At 45.9% G+C, this 22,257-nt stretch overlaps 1 protein-coding gene across 2 annotated transcripts in view; it reads right to left on the bottom strand.

The window, feature by feature from the left end:
• SYT3 (synaptotagmin 3) overlaps positions 1 to 22,257 on the bottom strand; it is a 216,628-nt gene that overhangs the window by 33,254 nt on the left and 161,117 nt on the right. For both annotated transcript variants that reach the window (XM_083162445.1, XM_083162446.1), the window contains exons 6-7: positions 19,839 to 20,388; positions 1,467 to 1,587 (exon numbers count right to left, since the gene is read on the bottom strand). In XM_083162445.1, the coding sequence (XP_083018571.1) occupies positions 1,467 to 1,587; positions 19,839 to 20,388 (671 nt within the window). The remainder of the gene's footprint in view (positions 1 to 1,466; positions 1,588 to 19,838; positions 20,389 to 22,257) is intronic.

Raw genomic sequence — 22,257 nt, 5'->3', positions numbered from 1 at the left:
ATTGCAGTGTAAAAATAAAGCAGTCAGTATTTACCCTGCACAGAAACAAAATAACTCACCCAAATCTAATTCTCTCTGCACATTTTACAGCTGCCCCCCTGCAGTGCACATGGTTTTGCCCATCTAAGAAGGATTTTGTCAGAAAGAGTGAACTAGAATAAGGCCCTCTGACTGGTGGATAGCTCCAGCCAACCACCATTGAGCATCCTGACAGCCATTCGCTGTCTGGCTGCAGGCTGGGAAGCAGGAACAGAATGCTATCTGGTTGCTCTTTTTAATGCGTGACTCCCAAGAAGCTCAGTAGGCTGATGCCCACGACCTAATGTGCCCCATCTTGAAGGCCCCTAGAATTGCAGCTGCCAATCGAGCTCATGCACTAAGATGGTCCTGCCAAATTAATTCGTACTGTTCCTAAATGGAGCTGTCAACTAAATAGAAATAAACTGGTTTGTGTTTAGACATTTGCCACCATTTCCCTTATCCTATTTGCTACAACAAGGGCAGAAACGGGAATGTAAATCAGTTTTTAAATCAGATTAAAAGCACATCAATAACTTTAGAACTAATATTGAGGTAATGTGTCAACATTCATTATTTTTCTATGACTTTATGTGGAGAATGAATCATATATAAAACTTTTAGCTAACCTATCTACTTGTGTGCTGGAGATTTTAGCTTCAGTTTAGAAAGGATATCAGTCTGAGCCATAGGTGCCAATTCTGTGGGTGCTCAAGAGCCCAAGCACCCACAGAACTTGATGAGCACCCATGGAGCGGACGAAGTGTATTCCAGTGTCCGCATACCGAGCCCACACTGGGCAGAGCAGATGCGCGTCCCTCCGCACTCCCCCTCTCTCATTGCCGATGCTGGCAAAGGTACTAAGGGCATATATGTACCTGCACTTTGGGGGCATTTTTGTACTTGGCACTGTGGGGGCATTTTTGTACTTGGCACTGTGGGGGCTTAATCATTTATGGAACTGGCACTGTGGGGGCATTTATATATTTGGCAATGTGGGGGCATTTATATATTTGGCACTGTGGGGGCATTTATGCATTTGGCACTGTGGGGGCATTTATGTGTTTTGCACTCTGCTGCGTTAAATAGAATAATGGAGACAACTGTGCTGCGTAATATAAATTGTTATTATTTTGTGGCCACACCCCTTCCCCATGAAGCCACTACCTTATATTTTTGGCTTGAGCACCCACCAGAAAAAACATAAATTGGCACCTATGGTCTGAGCCATCACATACCTCTTCCACTTTCTCACTAAAACAGGACTTGGCAGCCAATAAAGAGTACTTTTTTAGTTGTTGCAACAATGTTACAGATCCTTACAACACAGTGAACAATGAATGGGACAGGGAAACTGTCTTTGAAATGCTTTCTATGCCCATTGTTAGGCAGCAGAACAATGAAAAAAATCTGATTGGTTGGTTAAGCAATGGTCATGACTGACTCACCTGAGAAGCCGGTCAGATCCATTGCCTTCAGGTTGGAGGCTTTGATGATGGTGGCAGTAAGGCGGCCGGCAGTCGGGAGGTAACACAGCGAGAAGTTTATTTCACCCAAGTCTGCTTTCTCCTTAAATGCAAAACAGTTTATGAGTGTTTCCTGTTTTTACAGCAATATTACTATCAGATGCTAGTCAATTAGGTAAGTTCTACGATTCTGCAATTAAACCAATTAAAGGTAGAATCTCTACACAAGGTGAGGACACTTCATCAGATGTTTCGGAAGCTCAATCAACACAACTGGGGAACCACCGCCCTAAGTGGGTCTTTTCCAGTGTTTGATGCGAGAGAGCCACATTGCTTTGATCCATTAGCAAAAAAAGAGGAAAGGACGTGGCTTCCTAAGGGCAAATTGCTCAACCATTTGAGTGCCAACATTGGTGTGGGAGATCCTCAAAATATCTGCTAAAAATGCCCGCGTCGCTCACAGCAACAATTAATTGACTTGGCTGTGTTTGTATTTTGTTTTATACTTAAAGAACAGTCGCTGTGAGCGACGCTGGAATTTTTTTTTTTTTTTGGCGGATATTTTGAGGATCTCTCACAGCAAGGCTGGCACTCAAAGGGTTAATGGGCGGGATTCTCTAAAATCCGCAGCCCTCTTCGCCGGCCACCGCATTTCTAATGACCGCATATTCTCTAAAATATGCGGTCATTAACGCAAGGGACAGCTCTTGCGGTAACAGCTGTCCCTTGCGATGCGGCGCCGGTGCTGGACTTCCAGGTTTATGACCCGGGAGTCCGTCTGCGCATGCGCAGACTGACGCGCCGGCCGCAGGGCATGCTGGGAGGGATCCGTGACGGATCCCTCACACACCGCTGCGGTAAGAAGCCCATAGGCTTCTGCAGGGAACCGCCAGCTTTTGCTGGCGATTCCCTCCGCAACGGTGACACTGCGGAGGGAGGTTAGAGAATACAGAAATGCGGTAAAAACCCAGATAATGGGGTTTTTACCGCATTTCTGTAATAGAGAATCTCGCCCAATATCACATACAACTTCACATGGATCTATTGAAACACACACAGATGTTTTCAAACAGCGCACATTGATTGGTTGAATAATGTACAGTATACAGGGCCGGCTCTACCACTAGGCAGCTTTAGGCAGCTGCCTAGGGCGCCAGGATCTAGGGGGGTGCCACCAAGTCTGCCTATCAAAAAATAAAGGATGTCTGTGAGGATCCTTGTTGTACTTAATGCAGGCGGTTGCTGTGGAACCTGTACGACCTCACCTCCATACTTTATCTTGAGGCGGGATGCAGTTAAGATCCCGGCGGTCGGGATCCCGGCGTTCAGAATCCCGACGCCGGAATCCCGACCGCCGAAATGCCGACACTTTCTCCCTCCTGGGGTGTCCACGACACCCCTGGAGGGAGAATAAAATAGCGTGCCGAGCGTAGCGAGGCACCGGGCCCGCTGCGTGGCGAGCGCAGCGAGCCCGCAAGGGGGGGCGATCCACGTCCCCCCCTTGTCGGCATTTCGGCTGTCGGGATTCCGGCGTCGGGATTCTGAACGCCGGGATCCCGACCGCCGGGATTACATATCGGATCCCTTGAGGCATACTTCCCTATTTTGCTTCCCTCTCTTCCTGTACTCTGTTGTGGGTGGCAAAGGGGAGGATGCTGGGGGCCTCCAGAGAAAGCAAGAGTCTTGCCCACCTACCTGGGGGCTGCGAGGACCACTCAATTTTGGAAGGCTTCCTGCCATTCCAGAATGTTAAGCAAGTATGCATGAAGGGGTTGGAACATGGTTATTGGTGGCAGTATGGGAAGGGGGGGGGGGGGCGGTAGTAGGTTGAAGTTTGCCTAGGGTGCTGAGAAGCCTTCCACCGTCCCTGACAGTATGTTTCTCAGGTTCTAACACGGGATATATACAATCCAGCGTGCAATGTAAGAGAAATCAATGTAAGATAGTTACTGGGTTCGTTACACTGGGCTAGGTCTGAACTTCCCAAACTTCACCATTAGAGTCCAGGTTTATGGGCGTCCAGATGAGTTAAGTACTAATTAAGTCGCCTGTGGTTAAGTATGGATATCATTAGAACCTAGACATTAGGTTTTAATGCAAGCCTGGCCAACCTGTGGCTCTCCAGATGTTGTGAAACTCCAAATCCCATCATGCCTTGCCACAGTTTTGCTATAAGGTAGTGTTAAAACTGTGGCAAGGCATGCTGAGATTTGTAGTTTCACAAAATCTGGAGAGCCACAGGTTGGCCAGGCCTGTTCTTATGTCAAAGAAACTCAATTTAATGGGCAGCAGGTCCACCACTTCACAGCTTACATTAAAATACTATTGTTACTATTAATAACTTAGTGGTTGGTAATATCATGCATTTCAGTTCCATTTCACATCAGAAAGTCCATAACACAAAAGCATTCATATGAGAATAGACCCTGTAAGCCAGGGATGGCCGAATCGGTCCTCAATATCTACCAACAGTTCATGTTTTCCAGATCACCTGTAGATATGTAGGGGGAAACTTACTAAGATGGGAGTTTTATTGTCACATGGGATGATTCTACAGGCAACCAACCAGACTCTACTTCTTATTTATTTAGCAACTTTTAGAAAATATTAGACAGTATCTGAATGGTTGCCCATCTGAAATAGAACTCCATCTTAGTAAATTTCCCCCCGTAGAATGTGTGTTAGGAAGGAACGAAACATGTTTGAAACTGTGACAGTTAGTAATGACTGCACCTGCGAACCAGCTAGGTGGTCTTGAAAACGTCAACCGTTGGTAGAGCTCGAGGACTAGGTTGACCATCCCTACTGTAAGCGATGGTTCTCAACTCTAGTCATCTTTAACCATATGCAGGTGTCAGGTGATATAATCGATTATGCTTGGTCAGTAATTAAACCATCTGCTTCTACAGATAGAATTTCTCAAAATACGACCTGTTGGATAAACTTGAGAGCTGAAGTTAATGACCACTGGCTAAATGGATTCATTGCAGTACCAGAAGAAGCTCTGACCATCTGTCAATATCAAGGCCAGATATGTTTTTGTTGATCTTGTATTGGTCCATGGGGACACAAACACAGGATTTGGCACCATAACAAGTGTTAGATACTGAATTTAGAGATGGGTTTTAGATATTAAATTACCTACCGCCTAGATTTCCATTTTACTGGCGGTAAATTGCCCCCCTACTGTGCTCCACATCAGTACTCTCAGTCTGTTTAGTGGGTGCTGAAGTAGAGCAAAGCAAAGGTAGGGAGTGGGGAACCAGGGCCACTGGCTGGACAAGTTGTTACCATGCTGGTGATTCTGTTGGCTGGAATATGTTTTGGGCAAACTGTTGAAATCAATTAAACAAAAGAATAATTGTCACGGGAATTAATCCTCTTTAAGGGTGCCTAGGCTGCCAGGCTACGTCAGTTTAGTAGACCAGCTAGTCATTCCTTGGCATGGAAGAGGTACTGTTGTCACTGTTGCAGAAGAACATACATTGAATCTTTTTTTGTTTTCCCTGTCTGTTGTCTGTATCTGTAGCCAGTGTTTTTGTCTGCGTTCAGCCATGTACCAATTCCAACCTGATAAATATGTATGGCTTGTCAGAGCCAGTGATCTGTGGAGCTACAAATCCATTTGTAATGAGAAACAAAAGCCGCAGAAACAGCCTAGTCTCACTAGGCACAGGCTCATAACAAAACTTACCAACGCATAAAAAAGAAACACAAACCCACAAAAAAAACCCATCTAAGGCTACACAAACACTCACGCACATGCACACAAGCCTTCAGGAACTCAAGAGAGACCATCTTCCAGGCCAATTTTTCTCTAATGAAAAAGCTGATCAGTTTTACTTTATAACACCGGGAGGAGAGGAGGGGGGGATAGGGGAAATGAAAAGTGGAAGACACAAATTGAAAGAGGTTAAGGTCAAAAGATATAATTGTACAGCAGCCAAGGAAACGAAAGCAATTGACTGATTTACTACTGTAGGGAACAAAGGTAATTACACTATAAACTCTCTGAGTAAAAGCTTTAGCACAAATGTAAATGGGCAGCGTCTCCTATTTTGTTATTTTGATACTTAAGCAATGGTTTGGAAATTGAAACAACTGCTCCCTCTTTGTCGACAGACCAATGTCTACTGCAAAAGCTGCAACTAATCAAGTGGTTTTTATGTACCAATCAAATAACTTAGAATTTCACACACAAAAAAAAAAGACTGGGCTGGGTTACGTAGGCATTTAAGATGTTAACGTTCTTAAAGGCACAACGCATGAGCCAGAATATAATTGGTCAACTGCCAAAAATTCAGGATCGTGTTAATCTCTGAATCTAACATTCTGGAATGGCAGGGAGACTCCCAAATATCGGGTGGTCCTCTCAGCCCCCCGGAAAGGTGGGCGAGACCACTGCTTTCCCTGGAGGTCTTCCTTTACCACCCACAACAGAGTACAGTTGGGAATTACACAAGGAAATATATGGAGGTGAGGTCTTAGAAGTTCCACAACAGCCACCGGCATTAAGTACAATAAGGATCCTCATAGACATCCTTGATTTTTCGATTATCAGACGTGGTGGCACCCCCCTAGATCCCGGTACCCTTAGCAGCTGCCTAATGGTAGAGCCGTCCCATGGCCATACTACATGGACACACATTCAGGAGAACATACAAACTCCACAAACAGAGAGTCCTGATTAGAATGAATGGACTAATGCAGACCTGCTCGCTAGACTGCGTATATTCGCTGCTAGAGATGCTCCAAAAAAATTCACTATTTGCACCCGTGCAAAGATATCCGTCCAAATCAGAATCACCCCCTTAAGCCGGCTTTCCCGCCACTGTATTCTTTCTTATCAGACAGTTCTCAAACTGTGGGTCCTGACCTTCTCAGCATGGGGTCGCGACTTCATGTTGCTGGCCATCAGACTGATGACTTTTCTAATCTCAGCGATTCAAGGAATCAGTTGAATTGTCTGTTACTTCAGACTCCTCCCATCATTTTGTGCCTCCACAATGCTGCCATGTACAGATAGAGCCATCCTCATCTAGCCCTTTAATAGGATTAAGTGGGCCAAAACTGTCAGATTTAATCCTATGCTAATTCCCCACTGTATTGTTCTACGTATTGTATTGCAGCTGAGAACAATAGGCCTTGGTGAGCCATGGCTCACCATGGCTATCCAGAGATGGCTAGTTGAAGAAGGCTCCATCTGTATGTGCTGTCTGCTGACTACACATGTGATGTGATGACCTTCTGCAGTAACTTGCTGGGGGTCCTGTCATTATTTTTATTGTCTAATGGGGTCCCAGAGCAAAATAGTTTGAGAACCACTGCTCTAGAGGGGAGGGATGAAAGCAGAAGAGACAGCCAGAACCACTTATCGCTATCTGTTATGTGTACACAAACTCGCTTCTTCAGTTCTTCAGGGATGTTTAGACTGTTAAAAAATATATATTTCTATGTAATGTGCAGCCCTGTAATCTTACCAGGCATGTTTCAGCGTGAAACTAACAAAACAGAAAGCCAGGTTAAGTAATTCATTATACATGAATATACTATAAATATTTGAACACTCGCTAACCTTAGATAGAGGAACATAATGAAGTTAAAATAGATAAATGGGCGATAGTACGTGTCACACGCGCCTGGCCGTGTGATTACTTTTCTAGTTGGATCCAGATTGATTATCTGCAGTCCATATTATATTTTTACTGGTTTTGTGTAATGATCGGAATGGATTCTTTTTTTTATTCCTATTGGCGCAGTCGTATTTTATTCCTAACGAGAGACGCTCATTTCAGAAGTAAATCCACAGCCTTTTGGGAAATCGTCATTATATATCTCATGTAAGAATCAAAGGCATCAAAATGCTGTACAGGCCGTGCGTTAAAATATTAACGGCCTCTCTTACAAAACATAGCGGCTGCAATGCCGCGCAGTAAAATAAGCAGACTCACCAGAAGACAACATTGCATCTTTATAATTGTAAGCTATGTTTATTCTTCTCTACTTTTGTCTGCAGGCTGATAATAAAAGAAGCAGCAAATCTCCTTGAGCGCGATAACGCAGGCATGTACCAATAGCAAAACTCCCCATGGCAGTTGCAGAGATAAAAGTTTTCATCCTTTGCAAGAAAAAAAAAAAAAAAAAAATTGCAGAATACTAATTAGTTACGGAGTAACCAAGCATTTTTGCTACTGCTTTCCACAGGAACAAGTATTCCCAGTGAGGCAGAGGGTGAAAAAAAGCCTCCGAGCAAAGCAACGTTTTATTAACCTTTGAACTTTCCAATCCAAAGTATGTATTTCCTAGAATAAAAGCTATACTTTTTTTTTTTCATTGTTATTTTGTTTAAATACGAAGTTCAATATTTTTGTAACATAAAGCTGATTTTTCCAGGATGATCAAGTAAAGTTCAGACTCAGTCGGTCTGAGCAACAGATTTTGGGGGTTATTCTGGTTGGTTGGCAAAGGCTTAAAATTCACCTTGTGAGTCCACCAAACCCCGCCTTGCGAATGGATGGTTAGCGGAACCCATTCGCAAGGGCGACTCGCTCACCGGGGCTAGCGAATGGATGCTACACAGTAACATCCATTCGCAGGGCAGGGAGAACCTCCCATATCTTTCGATGGTCACCAACTATTGAAACATGTGGAAGGTGCACGCATATAAAAGTGACTATCAAGTCACTTACATATGTGTGCAGGCTGGGGAGAAAATGGGTGAGCAGCTGATACCCGCGTCATGGCCTCATTATCATGAGAGCGCCATATGTTAATGGGGCTGCCCGCCGCCCCACGCCCCTCTCCGCCCCCTGCCCACTCTCCTGGGTGCATGTGGCGAACAGTCTGCTCACCGTGAGTGCACGCACCCTGCGTATGTGCACATGCTCAGAAATGCGCAAGTGCAAATATTCATTGTCACAAATGAATGCATTGGGTCCTGCTTCTTCCTAGTAAACTCAACCTTATCTCTGAATGAGCGAGTGAGTCTCAGATGTGGTCTTCTGTAGTCATGATTGCACAAGAAGAGGAAGGGGACTGCCCTGAGGCACCTCTGCTTAGTATATTAATTGTATGGTACCTGTGGTCGCCATGGTAATTCCAAGACATTGAATAAACAGTAATTCAACTTAAATCATAACCGTCATTTAAAATAAAGACCATTTCGACCATGTGTATATGAACCACATGTTGTAGACCGAGACATTGCTGGATATCACAATGTACTAAGATGAACTGGTTTAGTAGAATAAGCTAACTTACATAATTTCTTATCATAAAAATGACAATACAATTTCTAAGAGTGCTCCAACAAAAAAAGAGAGTGCGTTCCCTACTTGCTCGAAATTAATTATTTACTTTCATGGGTGCACCTCCACACCAACTACCAAGTAATGAGGGAAATCTCGTGATATTTTACTGACTGGGGATAATACCTACTAATATATATACAATACAAATATAGACCTGTGTGCTGGTTCTCTTTCCCTTATCGTTTCCCCTCTTTTTCCTTAACCCTTATTAGTAGAAAAAGCATCAGCTGTTAAGATGGGGTGTTTTTGGCTGCATTAGAAGTTATACTGGAGGAACAGTAGGTTGCGCTGTTTCTTAATTGTTTACTAGGTAGTCTCTCTTTGTTATGGCACTGTACTTTTTCTAGACCCTTCTTTTAATTTTTCAGGTTATGATGGTTACATTCACTGGTCATAGTACAGTTTGTTGTTTTGGCAGACCCTAGAGATAATATAGGTGGCAGCAGTATGTGATGGATGTTAGTCCATGTGGTAGATTTCTTACCAGGCAGAACAGGTTTACAGGTATAATAGGTCCACATTGCTGATATAATGCATGAATCAGAACCAGAAATGAACATATAGGGGAGCACAGGTGGTGTGTGTCTGGTGGGAGCACACATTACTACACATACTGTATAGTAATGGCAGTGGAGAATGCATGTGGGTTGTGTACTTGGAGTTGCATAATGGGATGGTGCAGTGGAACCATTAAGGGGGTCCCTGGCACACGTAATGCCGTCACACTGTGGGCTTACTGTAGACTCTCAGGGGCACATCCTCACAACATGGAAGACCAATCCCAAGAGCATGGACAAGCAGCGCAAGTGCAGCTGTGCACAAGGTTAGAGGTTGTGCCTTTGGCTGTTTTGGGGTACTAGTGCCCATACAGAGCAGCAGCGTTTTCCTAACATGTCCCAGAATCTTCTTCAGCATGTCATGTTTTATCATTGAACAAAGGGCCCAATACGGTGTCCACGTCGACATGGACTACAAAATCGTAAAAAAAAACAAAAAACATTTTTGACCTTTTCCACATCAACTTATTGCTTGTGTCGTCATTTTGACCAAGTTGACCTTTTTTCATGTGTTGACCTATGTCCTGTAGACCAATAGTCGACCTATTGAGTTAGACCCTATGACCCCTACCCCCTGGCAACTCAGGGCCGGCGACAGGGGGGGTCAAGGGGGACAAGTGTGACGGGCCCCGGCAATCTGAAGGGCCCCAGAGCTTCTGTGCCCAGCCCGGCCGCTGCCTGTACTAGCTGGCCTGTCAGTGACCCCTAAGGCCTGGCTGTCTACTATGTGTGTGCCAAGCCACCTGTGGCCACTCTGTGTTCTTTTAACTCAAGGCCGAAAGCAGGCCAGCAGGAGCCAGCAAGAAGCAGCAGCCAGGAGTCAGGCCAGCAGGATGGAGAACAAGATAATTCTGCACTTGAAAGCAGGATCTGGAGCCACAAAAGGTTAGGTGAAGCTCATGCAGAAGAGGGTTGTGTGGGTTTGGGATTAGGTGGCGGGATGGGGGGTCCCAGAAATATCAATGTACAGGGCCCCATGATTTCTGTTGCCGGCCCTGTGGCAACTATCCTACTTTTGATCAAAAGAGGAAAGATGTGTCCAACCTACACGGGAGGGAGCATTCAATCAGCAAGTGCCATCTGAAGATGACGTTACAGTACCTAACGGAAACAGGCTTCATAAGACTTGGTTATTCAGAGCTTGATAAACAGCTCCACGGTAGTGTCACCATAGAAAGCTTTGTGAAAGGCGGCTTCTGTAGTAAGCTACGATACTTAAGAGAATGACAGAGATCTCTGTAATAGCCATGATATTGAAATACGCCAGAATCCTACAAAAATGCCATTGATGGCTTGGTAAATAGGTCCTTAAACCTAGTACAGGTCGAGTATCCCGTATCCGAATATCCGTTATACGAATTATTCCGAAAACCAGACATTCCAGAAAGTGAAAAAAAAATTTTTTTTTGCTAAAAACTCACTGGGGACATTTGTAACAGCATCACTGGGGACATGATATGTAACTGCCACTATATATGTGCAAGAAAATGATTGCTTGGCATTCAAATTCAGTGCTGAGATAGTGCACACATTTTGTTTCACGTTTTGAAACCTTGTTTTTTGAACAAATAAAATATATTTGTGTGTATATTATGTGTTTATACAGCATAAATGCAAGATACTTCAAAATACATAATTAAAATATTAAAATATTCCGAAATACGGAATAATCCGTTATCCAAAATTCTCCTGGTCCCGAGCATTTTGGATAAGGGATACTCAACCTGTATGTTGTAATCTCGTTATTATTTGCTCAGTCTACAAAACAATTGCTTATACTGTGTAGGCTGCGGTGTCTTTAATATATGTAAACTACAGTCTGCAGATTGTCTCATTTGTCTTATAATAAGAAAGATGCATCAACGTATAATTTAGTAGCTGGGGAAATTTTCCTGCCACTTTCCAACTTTTAGAGATTAGAGAGATTTGTTTGACACTTTAAAATCCTTTACAAAGTTTCCTGAATCGTTGAGTGATTCTCAGAAGTAATTGAGTTGAAAGTGTTACGAGTGTACACAAAATAATTTGCACATGAATTAACTCCCTGTAATTTATGAGCAACCTTAAATTTTAAAGTCGGAATTGATCGCGTAATGTTGGCACGTTCACTGTACCGTTTAGATGCAGGTAATGAGGAGACAAAAAAGTGTACATGTCCTAGGAGTCTGTCTGGAAGAATGAATATTTTTGGCAAAAAGCATTTGTATTGATTTGCATACTATTTGCATTTCATTATTTTGTGCATGTTGCATTGTTAAACTTTACAGTGCCAGTAAATAAAGTACAGTTTAATTCATACTTGCTGGCTCTCGGCTCTCCCAGAATTTCAAGGAGACTCCCAGATATCAAAGAGCTGATCTTCCAACTTCCTCAAAAGGCTTTATGAGACTATTGCCTCACTATACCTATCCCTAATCCCCCGCCCCACAGCATATCCATAACTCCCCCAGCACCTAACCCTACCCTCTCATTCTGCAATTTAAGCTTAATCCGCCCCCAGTGGTTCCCAAACTCTGTCCTCAAAAACCGCTAACAGTTCCATATCACCCAGTGTCAGGGTTGCCTACTTCTACAGTCTCCTCTCCGAGAGAAGCCCGGAGAGGAGACTGTCAGCAGAGCTCCGGGGCCGGGGCCTGATATCTGCATTATCAAGCCCCTGCCCTTCCCAAAAAAGCAGCAAATCGCCAGGAAATACCGGGACCCTGGGGGAATGTGTGGGCACCTCGGGATCCAGGAGGTTTTCCCACCTTTCCAAGGGGCTGGGAGGGGGACCCGATTTCCGGGAACCCCCTGGCCAATCCGGGAGGGTAGGCAACCCTGCCCAGTGTATATCACCAACTGTCACATTTTAAAAATCCACCGGTGGACCTGGAAAATGTGAACTGTTGGTGGTACTTGAGGACCGGAGTTGGGAACCACTGCTGTAGCCTACCTCTAACTCCCACCACGCCTACAGTCTTGTGCTAATATTGAGATTTCACATATGAATATTTAAATGTCAACATGGTGGAAATACATTCTGAGGATTTCAATGTCATTGAGTGGCATTGCCTGCCGCCGCTTCATTTCTGAAGGGAGCAGAGCGCATTGCGCGTCTCTCCTTCCCCTCACTTCCCTGTGACTGGGCCGTCAGACAATCAAAGCTAGCGGGCCGGCTCCTGATTGGCTGCCGGCCCGCGAGCACTGATTGGCTGAAGGCCCAGTCACAGGGATACAGTGAGGGGAAGGAGAGACGCACAATGTGCTCTCCTCCCATCAGAAAGGAAGCAGCGGCAGGCAATGGAGGGACGGGCGGGCGGCTTCAGAGTGGTCGAGCCACCCGGATCGCTACCGTCAGCTACCAGTAGCTCACGAGCGACGGGTTGGCGAACACTGCTTTAGCTTACTGTGGCTAAGCATGTAGCTACATGTGTGTGCTTGTATTCCTTACTTTTAGGGGGCTAGTTAATTCTCAGCTTGGCCGCTATGTGTCGTTCAGCCAGTAACTTTGAAAGGTCTGCCTCGCACCTCATAGTTGTGTGCAAGAAAACCTGCAATGTTCACACTTCTGTAATTCCAAATGTGTGCACAGACTAACACCACATGATATTGGGAGGCACGTTGCCCCGAAATCAGGGGTTCTCAAACTCGGTCCTCAGGACCCCACACAGTTCACATTTTCCAGGTCACCCAACAGGTGCACAGTTGCATTCATTACTCATTGATACATTTTTAAAGATCTACAGGTGGCGCTAATTATTTCACTTGTGATTCTGTAAGGAGACCTGCAAAACACGCACTGTGTGGGGTCCTGAGGACCGAGTTTGCAAACCTGTGCCCTAAATGAATAGGACGTCTACAGTATGTACTTTACTAAGCTTTATAGAGTGATAAACTGGAGCCCGGAGACAGGGCCGGCAACAGAATTTTTGGGGCCCCATACACTGATATCTCTGGGGGCCCCCCACCTCTCAAACGCCATCAACTACCCCTTTGTTGGAACATAAACTGTGTGTTCTTTCTCACTGATGTGCTCCCTAACCCGTCGTCTTGGGCTCTATAACACTGGCGCACTATATGGTTAGGGTTATAGGCTGTGGGGTTTGTGCATGTTAGGGTTAAGAGATGGGTGGTGTATAATTAGAGTTATGCTGCAGGGGAGGGGGTGTAGAGTTAGTTAGGCTGCGGAGGGGGTGTATAGTTAAGGTTATACTGTGGGGGAGGGGGTGTATCGTAAAGATTATACTGATGGGGAGGGGGGTGTATAGTTAGGCTGCGGGGAGGGGGGTGTATAGTTAAGCTGCGGGGAGGGGGATGTATAGTTAGGCTGCGGGGAGGGGGGTGTATAGTTAAGGTTATACTGATGGGGAGGGGGTGTATAGTTAGGCTGCGGGGAGGGGGGTGTATAGTTAAGCTGCGGGGAGGGGGATGTATAGTTAGGCTGCGGGGAGGGGGGTGTATGGTTAAGGTTAAACTGTGGGGGAGGGGGGTGTATAGTTAAGGTTATACTGATGGGGAGGGGGTGTATAGTTAGGCTGCGGGGAGGGGGGTGTATAGTTAAGGTTAGGCTGTGGGGGGAGGGGGATGTATAGTTAGTTAGGCTGCGGGGCAGGGGGGTGATAGCCTTTAGGGAGTTTCTGGTAGTTACTAACCTGACCTCCGATTCCATGTTCCCTTTAGCCTTCTTCCCCTTGCTCCGCTCTGTACCCAGTGCACCGCACCCTCCTCCTGGGCTCCCTCAACTACCGCTGGGACCTGCTTTTCTTCCAGTCCAGTGGGCACGGCTGTCACCACGTCCCCGCTGCTCTCCTCTTCTGCAGCTGCTCCCTTCCCTCCAGCAGCCCCGGGCAGCGTGACTCCTCACGTGCACTGTGCAGGCTGAGGGAGGGAGAGACTCTGGAAATCCCGCGGCAGGCCTGACCCGCTACCTCCAGGCTCAGCAGGAGTCATCACAGCAGGCATGAGCCGAGACCCATGTAGCTCCGCCCATTTTCCAAGAGTGTGTGGGGCCAGGGGAAATGGCTGAGCGGCTGAGCCAGGGCAGCTTCTGATCCAAGCATGGCAGCGGCTGGACATCTATCTGAGAAGGGGGTATGCGTGACTATGCAGGACTGACCGCTGAGCGGGAGGATGGCGGGCCTTGGGGCCCCCCAAGAAGTCGGGGCCCGTGACAACTGTCTCCCTTGACCCCCCCTGTCACCGGGCCTGCCCGGAGAAGAGATGCCCACTGATACCTGGGAATTGTGATGTAATTTGCATGTCTGCTGGAGGGGGTGGGGCTTTCCCAGATTTTGCAGGCAAGCTGGAAATAGAGAACCTATGCATCAATCAGCATGTTAGGGGCCATGTTTGGAGCTACCCTAAAGATGTGAGTGACTTGCAGCTCAGCAAAGTGCTCACAATCCAGCTGCAAAATTTTGCAATCGCGTTGTGGGGAGGGACCGGGCATGCTGGGCAAACTTGCCCTGTGCTGGGCAGCCTCCCATATTTATTTATTAATAGATTTTTATATAGCACACACATATTCCACAGCACTTAACAGAGAATATTTGAACATTCACCCCAGTGGAGCTTACAATCTATATTCCCTACCACATATACACGCGCACACAGATTCATTCTAGGGTTCATTTTGTTGGGAGTCAATTAACCAGCCAGTATATATTTGGGGAATTGTGGGAGGAAACCGGAGCACCCGGAGGAAACCCACACAAGTACGGGGAGAATATACAAACTCCGCACAGTTAGGGATATGTGGGAATCGAACCCATGACCTCAGCGCTGTGAGGTGGTAATGGTAGTACTGCCTCTGAAGATGGAATGTTGCCCATTGCAAAACAATCAAATATACCCTATTGTATTAATAAGGGACAATAATGTATGAACTCTGCACTAGAGTGTATGAGACAGCATCATTGATGTAGATGGCCTATGGAATCTCTGGAGTGGGGATCTGCCTGTCACTACCGCACAGCATTCACCATCTTAGTGATAGAAAGCTTCCCTCTAGAAGTCACAGTACCTGTTGGTGTCTATGATACTATTTACATTCTATGTAGAAAGAAACAGGTATTCCTGACAATCGCTGTCATGTTGGTATTTATAGACTGAATGATTCATTTCCCTGGCTACCTCATGTATGCAATGTTTAACCAAAGGTAAGGATGGAGTTTATCACTGTAACACTACAAACAAAACCTCAGCATCAACATACAGTAGTTACCATGAAAACAACAATACGGTGAATTCTTTATGTCGTTCAGCCCATAATGCATACACTAATGGCAGTCCCTGGAGTTGTACAAATTGGTTTGCTGAGAAACACCTACAATTTTTATTTTCGCTGGGTCACAGTGATCACCCCTCACTCTCCTGCCCACTACTGCTGGTGGCTATACAGCAGTGACACATCAGGCACAGAATAGACCAGACACTACTACTGCTCAGCTCCTGCCCACTGCTGGCGGCTATAGAGCAGCGCAGCGGCACATTGGGGACGGAGAGAACAGACACTACTGCTGCTCAGCTCCTGCCCACTACTGCTGGTGGCTATAGAGCAGCGGCACATCAGGCACAGAATAGAACAGACACTACTGCTGCTCAGCTCATGCCCACTACTGCTGGTGGCTATAGAGCAGTGGCACATCAGGCACAGAATAGAACAGACACTACTGCTGCTCAGCTCCTGCCCACTACTGCTGGTGGCTATAGAGCAGCGGCACATCAGGCACAGAATAGAACAGACACTACTGCTGCTCAGCTCCTGCCCACTACTGCTGGTGGCTATAGAGCAGTGACACATCAGACACAGAATAGAACAGACACTACTGCTGCTCAGCTCCTGCCCACTACTGCTGGTGGCTATAGAGCAGCGGCACATCAGGCACAGAATAGAACAGACACTACTGCTGCTCAGCTCCTGCCCACTACTGCTGGTGGCTATAGAGCACAGCAGCAGCACATTGGGCACAGAGAGAACAGACACTACTGCTGCTCAGCTCCTGCCCACTACTGCAGGTGGCTATAGAGCAGCACGGCGGCACATTGGTCACAGAGAGAACAGTTACTACTGCTGCTCAGTTCCTGCCCACTGCTGGTGGCTATAGAGCACAGCAACGGCACATTTGGCACAGAGAGAACAGATATACTACTGCTGCTCAGCTCCTGCCCACTACTGCCAGCTATAGAGCAGAGCAGCAGCACATCAGACACAGAGAGAACAGACACTACTGCTGCTCAGCTCCTGCCCACTTCTGCTGGCGGCTATAGAGCAGTGACACATCAGGCACAGAATAGAACAGACACTACTGCTGCTCAGCTCCTGCCCACTACTGCTGGTAGCTATAGAGCACAGCAGCAGCACATTGGGCACAGAGAGAACAGACACTACTACTGCTCAGCTCCTGCCCACTACTGCTGGCGGCAATAGAGCAGTGTAGCGGCACATTGGGCATGGAGAGAGCAGACACTACCGCTGCTCAGCTCCTGCCCACTACTGCTGGCGGTTATAGAGCAGCGCCCAGCACATTGGGCACAGAGAGATCAGATACTACTTCTGCTCTGCTCCTACCCACTGCTGGCTGCTATAGATCACAGCGGTGGCACATTGGGCACGGAGAGAACAGAAACTAATGCTATCACTATGTCATACCTTCCAATTTTCATGATTTTGAGGAACCATCCCATTTTTTGTGGTCGGTCCCTGCTCTGTACAGTATCTAGTTACTGCAGAAAGGAAATGGGGGCTTCTCTCACAGCTCTGGCCATGCCCCCAACAGCGGTGAAAATGGGGACGTGGCCTCACGGGAGCACTGCAGGCATAGGCCATGTTCCCTAATTTAAGGCGCATGCTTAAGTAACTTAATAAAATAGCAATATTTTCAAGAATATCCGCAAAAAATTAACTTTTTTCCCTCTGCGCCTGTCTAAAGTTTCCTCTAATCTGCTCAAAAACCAGACTGGGAGTGGTCATCCCTGACGTCAGAGACTTACCCAAAAAACCGCCTGGACACACCTGTGTTTTTCACAAGCACACCCACAAAACGTTTCTGCCACTAAATGCCAGCTTCCTGTCAATCAAACTATGCAGTCTATCATATCACCCCCAAAGGGTGGGAGGTGCCATTCGGGTGCCGTTTAAGCTCTGGAAACGGCACTCAAATGTAGCTGATCTCACTCCCTCCCTTTGCTGGACCAAATTCACTTAAAATGGAGCCCTGTGCCTGGGGGATAGTAATATTCCGCCCAGATTGCATTATAAATGCGATCCTTTATAAATGGGCACCAAAGTTACTACTGCCCTATTCCTGTGCAATAGAACTGCCTGTGGTTTGTATACTGGGTGCTAAATCCTTTCCTGTGTGACATACTTTTGTGTCTATCTCGAGGATTTTATTATTATACACAACTGCACAAAGATGGCTGTGCTGCTACAGAATGAGATTACACTGAAGCTAGCATAACAGACCACTTTGCCTTCCAATAAAGGTTATTTTGATTAAAGAATTGATTGGACTGCAGCCACTCAAGAAGAAGAAGTTAATAGGAAAAAAAAACAGCAAATAAACCAATTAATGGCTCAGGAACGGGTGATCATTGAAGCCAGAAAGACTCATTTATGTATTCGTTTAGAAGTAAACAGATTATCTGCTAAACAAAGACGTTAAGGATGAACAGAGAAGCAGATATTCCAGGATTTAGTCTTTGATGAACAGACAGAAAAAAAGGAATGAGTAAAAACAGGAATGGTCCGGACAGCAGAACGCCGGACTGGACCGGCTTCCTGCTGCAAACTATGCTTTTCTGGAGCTTGTATATTATCCGTGTACATCCCCCCCCCCCCCCCCAACAGCTGTCATCAGGGAGGGAGACCATATTATCCGGTTGTCTGGACCATACAGGTAGGCTGTAATTTCATCCTGGTGACAGTTGTCACAGCCCCCCCCCCACAGACAGTCCCCCCAGACAGTTCCTGTCCCCCAGGACAGTAATGGATGGAGTCGAGCACTACAAACTCCAAAATGGCAGAGTTTGCTGCAGGGAGCCAGTCCGATCCGATGTCCCTGGGCCCAGATGTTCCGGTTTTACCTAAATACTTGCCAATTGCTCACAACCCCAGTATGCCATCATTTTGAGCTGGAACTTGTTTTTTTGTAGTTTTGTTTCATATGGAGCATATTTCATAGGGAAACAGGTAAGGCTGCTGCATATAGTAACTACATAGCAGCATGGTAGTAAATAATTTTGGGGTCCTTGATCCCTGGAAAGTAGAAAACCCTTATGCAATGCCACCCACTTGTCCAGATAACTGCAGGACAATAATCTGTCCAGTGCCAGCCCTCCCCCAAACATGTGACATCATACAGTGATAAGCCTTCTGAGGAACGTGTTGTAATGGAGTGGAGAAACGCGCCAATGACTTTTATAGACTTCCACCCTACTTAAAGTGATTTAAGTTATGTTCCCATTGTCTAGAAATACTGTTCCTCACCCGCCAAATGCACAGGTCATCAATTATTGGAGACATGCATGAATGTTGATTTACTGTAAATCTCTGGTCAGGTCCTATGTGCAAGCGTGTACTCTAACACACACACACACACACACACACACACACACACACACACACACACAGTATTACATAACTTATATAGATAGTATTGTCTTAAATACATTAGTAAATACTATTTCACTTATTTTAAGAAATTAGCATTATTTAAACCTAAAGGTGCCCATACAAGTTACAATTATTGTATACAATATTGTATACAATATTGTATACAATATAGAATCTCATCGCATCTGTGTTTTGCGATGAGATCTAGTACAAAAAGTATGTGCTGTACACACTTTATGTACTAGATCTCATCTCATCTCATCGCAAAACCGAGATGCGATGAGATGTGATATTGTAACGTGTATGGGCACCTTTACTTTATTATAAGGATAATACATATTTTAATGCTTCCTCTCTGTATCCCTTTTCTATATATTTTTTTAAAGCAGCACATTTTCTGGATGAACAGTTTTCCCTTTTCATTTTGTACAAGAAGAATAATCATTAGAGGCAAAAATACAAGTGGGTATTCAATCGTCCCGACAGTCGGAATCCCAGATGTTTTTTGTCAGATCCGACATAACTCAATAGTAAGATTTTTAATGTTCCGACTATTGAGTGTTGGAAAGTCCATGGATTGGTGAAAACTCTGCCGTTTTGTCAAAAAACTTCAGCGGATTCGACAATCCACGGCCGTTTCAGACAATACAGACTCGCCTCCATAGGGAGGTGGGTCTGTAGCAGGCGATTCCCTGCCTGGATTGAATACTGAACTGATGATATTTCCACTGTCGGAAATATCATCAGAGATTGAATACCCTCCCCGGAATGTAAAGAAACAAAAATGGGGATAATAAAAATAAAGACATTGTATAATTATATAACAGAAATAATTATAATATGTATAATGAAATAATAATATCATGGCAACAAATTCCCTTTGAGCACTTACAGAGCTAGCTTCCAAGATGTCTCTCCAGATAGGACTCTCTTCCGTAGGATTAGAGAACTCCAGCAAATTATCCAACACCACCTGCCCGATGAGGTCATGCCGGGTAAATCGGTCAAAGTCATAGATACTGAAGTGCAATTTGCGGTTCTGGAGCTCATTAAAGGGCACATTAAAATGGAATGTCTCATTAAAGATTGGGTTAAGAGTCTTACGGTGTACTTTAGTTTGGAACTTCTTCTTACGGTCGGGCAGAAGATACATCTTCACATACGGGTCTGAGAACCCATTTGCATCCTTTGCTGGAAGGTCTAGAGCCTTCAGTATCTTTACCACCAGCTGCTCTGTGTTATAGGCATAGCGTAGGATGAAGCTAATGCGTCCACAGCTCGTGGCTTCCAGCTTCTTCATCTCTGCATCGGCCGATCGTTGCTTATACAGCTCAGGCTTGATTTGACCGATGCTGGTGGCTTGATCTGGTTTTTCATCCACATGACCTGTAAAATCAGGACTGGACAACTGCTGTGTCATAGGCCTGGGTAATGTGTTGTATCTGGAAGACAAAATAAAACAGTGGCACGTATTAATTATCATTTATGTATTTTTTAAGGCTACAAAAGCGGACACAGAGGCTGATAACACTTCCTGGCTGCAGTGCACATATCCAGGGCTGGGCAGGAACTACCTGGGGGCGGACACTTAAACCGTGGCCATAATGTGTAATGTACGTTACCTTGTAATTTGTTTTTTTGTTTGTACGGCGCTGCGGACACTTTGTGGCGCCTTATAAATAAACGTACTACTACTACTAAAGATGACCATACACAGATCCAATTTGGCCCTATTTCACCAGTTTCCGACGGATCGGACCAATATATCGGATGAAATCGGCCAAATTTGAGGTGTTTGACATCGGATCGGATCCTAGAGATCTTATGATCAATCAGAATCAGAGCATCAGCGGCACATCGCGGGTGCGGTTCAGAACCTGGGATGTATTGCATTCGGCAGCTTCCCTGGAGTTTTTTTTACATGCAATAAATCATATAAAAAATGGTACATCAAGTGTATCATCAAATCATATAGAAGCCCTCCCGGGGAGCTGCCAGGGGGGTTCAAGTGAAAACAGGTCCAGCTTGTGCATCAGACAAGTCGGACCAGTGTATGGCCACCTTACTGGGCACTACTACGGCTGGCAATACGTGTAAGAAGCAATATAACTGGGCTTTTCCCATGCAACCACCTCTCCTTCATTTTTCCAGGTGTGTATCTCCGAAAAGCGCAAAAGCACTACGGGTTGCCCAGATACAATGCTTACCAAAAACATTGTCCTCGGGATGTAGGTGTTATTGATTTAATGTCAGGGCTGTTGAGTTGACGTGATACATAGAGTATTCACTCATGGCTCAGATTTCCATAAGGTCAACATGGCTAATGTCGGAAGGTTGACACATGTGAAAGTCAACATGAGGTTTTTTTAAATGTCCCGAATTTACACGTAAGTCGACATAGACACCGGATCACTATACCGGTGCGCTCGCCATGCTTCAGGCACACTATTATATATTCCCTTCACGCCCTGGTGGAGGGTAGTGTATGACATACCGCCTGTCGGCTCAAATCAAAACGTGAAAAGCTCATGTAGACCTTTTGACTGTTGACCTAATGCATATGTTGCCCTTATGACCCTGCGACTTTAGCCATGTCAACCTATTTCATGTGTCATGCGTCTATTTCAGGACCTGATGACCTTTAGTGGTCGACATAATGTATGTCAACCTTTATAGTGTTGCCCTAGCGACCATATCCCCTCAGTGGTACGTAGCTCTCTTCTGAGCTGCTGTCGGATTCAGGAGAAAACTATACTTGCAGACAGACCCATTCGATTTATGAAACACCCATTGATCCTTCAGAAACTTCCGTGACTGCAATTTTGAACACTGGCAAGTACTGTATGGTAAATACAATCTCCATTACTTGCGGCGTCAATGGCTTTTCTCGATGCCAGCAGGGCCAGCGCCACCACTAGGCAGTGTTGGGCATTTGCCTAGGGCGCTGGCCACTGGGGGGCGGTAGTTGGGAGCAGGGCAGGAGGGAAAGCTGGAGGTCTGGCTTAGCAGGCAGGAGGGAGGGCTCGCTGCGCTGTGTGCAGTTCAGTCCCGGACCCCGGTGCATGTTAACTGACATTTTCCTCCACCCGCACCGCGTACAGCCGCTCAGCCGGGCAGCGTCTGAGGGTGAGCCAAGTGCTCAGCGCTGCCCGGCTGAGCGGCTGTACAAAGTGCGGGTGGAGGAAGATGTCAGTCACACTGCGCCGGGACTGAACTGCGAGGCCTCCCTCCCGCCCGCTGAGCTAGACCCGAGCTCCTCCTGAAGGGGGGGAGTAATTATACCCGTGGAGCGGGTGAGCGCCGGGGCGCTC

Source organism: Crinia signifera, chromosome 19, assembly GCF_055691185.1.
Source record: "Crinia signifera chromosome 19, ASM5569118v1, whole genome shotgun sequence".
In the NCBI taxonomy this organism is placed as follows: domain Eukaryota; kingdom Metazoa; phylum Chordata; class Amphibia; order Anura; family Myobatrachidae; genus Crinia; species Crinia signifera.
The sequence above is the reverse complement of the archived record's forward strand: the minus strand, read 5'-3'. Positions and strand labels throughout refer to the sequence as shown.